The sequence below is a fragment of the Etheostoma spectabile genome, chromosome 17 (genome assembly GCF_008692095.1).
Source record: "Etheostoma spectabile isolate EspeVRDwgs_2016 chromosome 17, UIUC_Espe_1.0, whole genome shotgun sequence".
Classification (NCBI taxonomy): Eukaryota; Metazoa; Chordata; class Actinopteri; order Perciformes; family Percidae; genus Etheostoma; species Etheostoma spectabile.
In genome coordinates this window covers 22,605,223-22,608,858 of record NC_045749.1, presented here as the reverse complement: position 1 = coordinate 22,608,858, position 3,636 = coordinate 22,605,223, and the positions used below count along the sequence as shown (strand labels likewise).

General features: G+C 41.5%; 1 protein-coding gene across 1 annotated transcript in view; it reads right to left on the bottom strand.

Annotated features, from left to right (window-relative positions):
- The window catches only part of LOC116705657 (WD repeat domain phosphoinositide-interacting protein 3), a 14,069-nt gene extending 10,471 nt beyond the window's left edge, over positions 1 to 3,598 (bottom strand). The window contains exons 1-2 of the mRNA XM_032542020.1: positions 3,329 to 3,598; positions 2,048 to 2,122 (exon numbers count right to left, since the gene is read on the bottom strand). Of these exons, the coding sequence (XP_032397911.1) occupies positions 2,048 to 2,122; positions 3,329 to 3,395 (142 nt within the window). The 5' untranslated portion in view covers positions 3,396 to 3,598. The remainder of the gene's footprint in view (positions 1 to 2,047; positions 2,123 to 3,328) is intronic.
- Positions 3,599 to 3,636: the final 38 nt, after the last annotated feature.

The window sequence follows — 3,636 nt, the reverse complement described above, 5'->3', positions numbered from 1 at the left end:
TGTCATATTACAATATCCAAAATCTAAGATGATATCTAGTCTCATATCAGGACATCGATATAATATTGGTATATTGTCCAGCTCTAGACTGGCACAGGAAAAAACAAAAAGACAAAAGACCACAGCTGGTCCTGTGAGCGCGTCCTGGATCAGCTCAATCCGACGAGTTAGAAAAGTCACTCTGGAGCCGGTCATGTGCTGAGTCCCGTTTCCAGCCTGTTCGGGGGACACTTCCTCTTCTGTCCCTAAGAAGTTTCAATTCTGTCGCAATACTTTGTTCCTGTGTGCAGCAGAATTGCTTGGTTTGAATTATATTTCACAGTCACAAGCCAAAAAGCCTGTTTTTGAATTCAAACAACAAACTGCATTTTCTACAGTACTACCACTGTAAATGTAGCATTTATATTATACATAAGCACAAGGAAATTGTGAACAGTATGCCATTTTTTTAAAAATCCAGCTCCTGTCATTATTCACCAAATGGCCAAATTAAAGTCTAAAGATGAAACATAATAATGCTGCATTATGAAGGCTTATGGACCTTTTTGGAGGATATAAAAGAGACCAGAGGAAATATCCAGGAGACCAAAGAACAGCCCAAACCATTCTTGATGACATCAGGTAGAAAAATGAAGCTGACTCCCTGATCTCTTAACAGCAGACCTTAATCATACTGAAGGATGAAGGATGAATGAAGGATTGGAAAAAGGAGCAGAATCCCCAGTGAACTGCTCAGGATGTCAGATAGAGAGCTGCAGGCGACAGGCGCCGTGTCATCAAAACACACACCAGCTTTTCCTCCAACATTAGTGACACGTACGGCGAACCGGTCGCAGTGTGTGCATCCGTTTATCGGCCGAAAGATTATTCAGCAACTATTCTGATAATCGGTTTATTGTTAAAGTCATTTTTAAAGCCTAAATGCCAACTTCAGTTTCATATCGTTGTAAACTGAATATCTTTGGGTTTTAGACTGTTGGGAAGGATAAAAACAAGACAAGCTTGGGCTCTGGGATATGGCCACTGGCATGTTTTACTACAGTGTGACATTTCATAGAGCAAACTCATTCAAGTAATTGAGAAAATAATGGGCAGAATCTTTGATTAAAAAAAGTAATCGTTGGTTGCAGTTTGTCTATATCATGTGCGCTGAACACTCAAGTTCAATGAATTACACCAGTTCGTACAGGAATGAGATTTATCAGTGACGCGTTACTATGGCACCCACGCAACTTTGAGGCAAGACCCGCCCTGCTCGCAATAGCATTCACACACTACGATTGGCCGGGCGTCCATGCTTACGCTAGGTAACGTAACTCGATTTGTTCAGGTCCTGACCCCTGACCAATCGGCTATTCTAACCTTAACCACTCAAGGTCATTGCCTAACCCCAACCAATCGGGATGCTTCATAGGGCGGGGCTTGCCAAGAAGTTAGGCATCACTTACTGAATTGTGTGTTTAGTTTGAAAACTGTTGTTCTATTTTTGACCAACAGCCAAGCCTGATAGAGGGCTACACTGGTGCTGACAGAAGCCAGGTAACACCAAGGTAACATGGATTTCTATTCTGTGCATGCTCTGCCTTCTTACAGGCTTGGCTATTGGTAAAAACTGGTCGTTAGATGGCCACTTATGGAACTGGCGTTATAGCCAGGTTACTTCTATTGATTTACTTGATTCAATATCGCTCCATGGAAATAGACTGTTCTTATATAGAGCTTTTCTAGTCTCAACGACTACTCAAAGCTCTTCAACAGAGTACAGGAAGCAGTCACCATTCACACACTGTGGTCACACACTGCAGTACAATGTTCCACCTGCTCCTCAGATAAACACACACACACAGTTACACTCCGATGCGCAGCATCAGGGGCAACTCGGGGTTCAGTGTCAAGGACACAAGGGACTGCAGGGCCAGGGATTGAACCACCAACCTTCCGATTGCCAGTCAACCACTCACACGGGCAATGTAATTACATTGATTAAAGACATATCAAAAACCTGTTCACAGTTCTAACTATAAATGTTGTCTACAGAGCAAGTTACCTTGTTTCTCCTTCTCCTTAAGAGGATCTGTGTTGTACACACGGAATCCGTTCTCCATTCCACAGGCAAAGCATCCTGGAGAGACACACAGCCAAGAAACCGCAATCAGAAACCCAACTAAATAGAACTTCAACAGTTGTTGCTCATAGGATCAGCTTTTCACATTGCAATAGCTTTCAAATGAAAGAGCTGACACAGAGAGCATGGGACAAATGATTAACCTCTGCTGGAACTCATGTGTCGTACTGACCGCTATAAGAACTCATTCCTACCACAGGCAACACAACTTCTTTAAACAGGTCATCACTGAGTGTTGGATAAAACTCAGATCACAATACTGCACTATGTGCAGATTGCATAGACATAGATTTGACTTATTTAGGTATAAATACTATTTGGTAGTTGTACATTTTTATTTGCCACTTTATTTATATTTATATATGAGTGTACATTATCTCCTTTTATCTTTGAAAAAAATATGTTCTTCTATTCTATCCTATTTATTATTTCTTGTATAATATGTGTGCTGTGTGTCTGATATGTTGCTGCAGTAGCACTGAAATATCCCGATTTGGATCAATAAAGTCTATCAAATCTAATGTATATATGATGATGATATAGCTCTCGAAGTCCTCCTATGAGGCCTTTGGTCAGTTTACCTATAATATATTTAATAACGTCCCACCGTCCTCAGTTCGGCCATAGCACTTAAGAAGAATACTTTAACTTTTCGACATGTATACGTGTGTAAACATTTTAACAGTGCTGACTTTTACTATGCAACGTTACAGATTAACAGAACCAGATCTATACTTTACTGTCAGCCTAATAAAAGCCCGGGCAGCAGCAGCAAACATAACATAAGCCCAATAACGCGATAATAACGGTAGCCGTTACCTAGCCAGCTAGCGCTCACCAATGGTCGGCTAATGTCGTTAGCTTGAAAGTTAAGATGACCTAAACGACTAATTGCATATCCACTGTTCTTATCTCAGTACTTGACCACATGTGTATGCCCCCCTATCATTATCTAGTCAGGTTAGCTGGCGTAACGCTATGTATTGGCTGAAAACTAGAGGCTAACGCTACGTTAGCAGGCTAACTGAGCCGAAGAAGCTAGTTGGCCAGCTTAAGCTAACATTAAGTTGCCGTTTCGGGTGTGACTACTACCACACAGCATAGACACAGACTATTACAAGCATAAACAATGTAAAGCTGTTGTTACGCTTAATGTATGATCTGGTTTAGCAACGTTAGCTTAGCATCCACGACGCTTCTTACCATTATCCTGGTTAAATCCAGCATAAATAAGCGCGTTCCCGTGAGGATTGGACGGTAGTAGATTCATTCTTTTAACAAGACAACCGAAAGACAAATAATCACGTCAACAAGTGAATAATCCTCCAGTTGGTGCCTGAAGAGCTACAGAAGAGCTAGGTTCGTTAACTGTTAACTGCTACCATTCCTCCGGAGTCGGCTCCTGACAGAGAGAAAACAACAGGAGAGGAGGAGGAGGAGGAGGCTGGTTCCTGTCTGGAAAGAGAACGCGCTGTCAGCTGGATATTTGTAATATATATATATATATATAT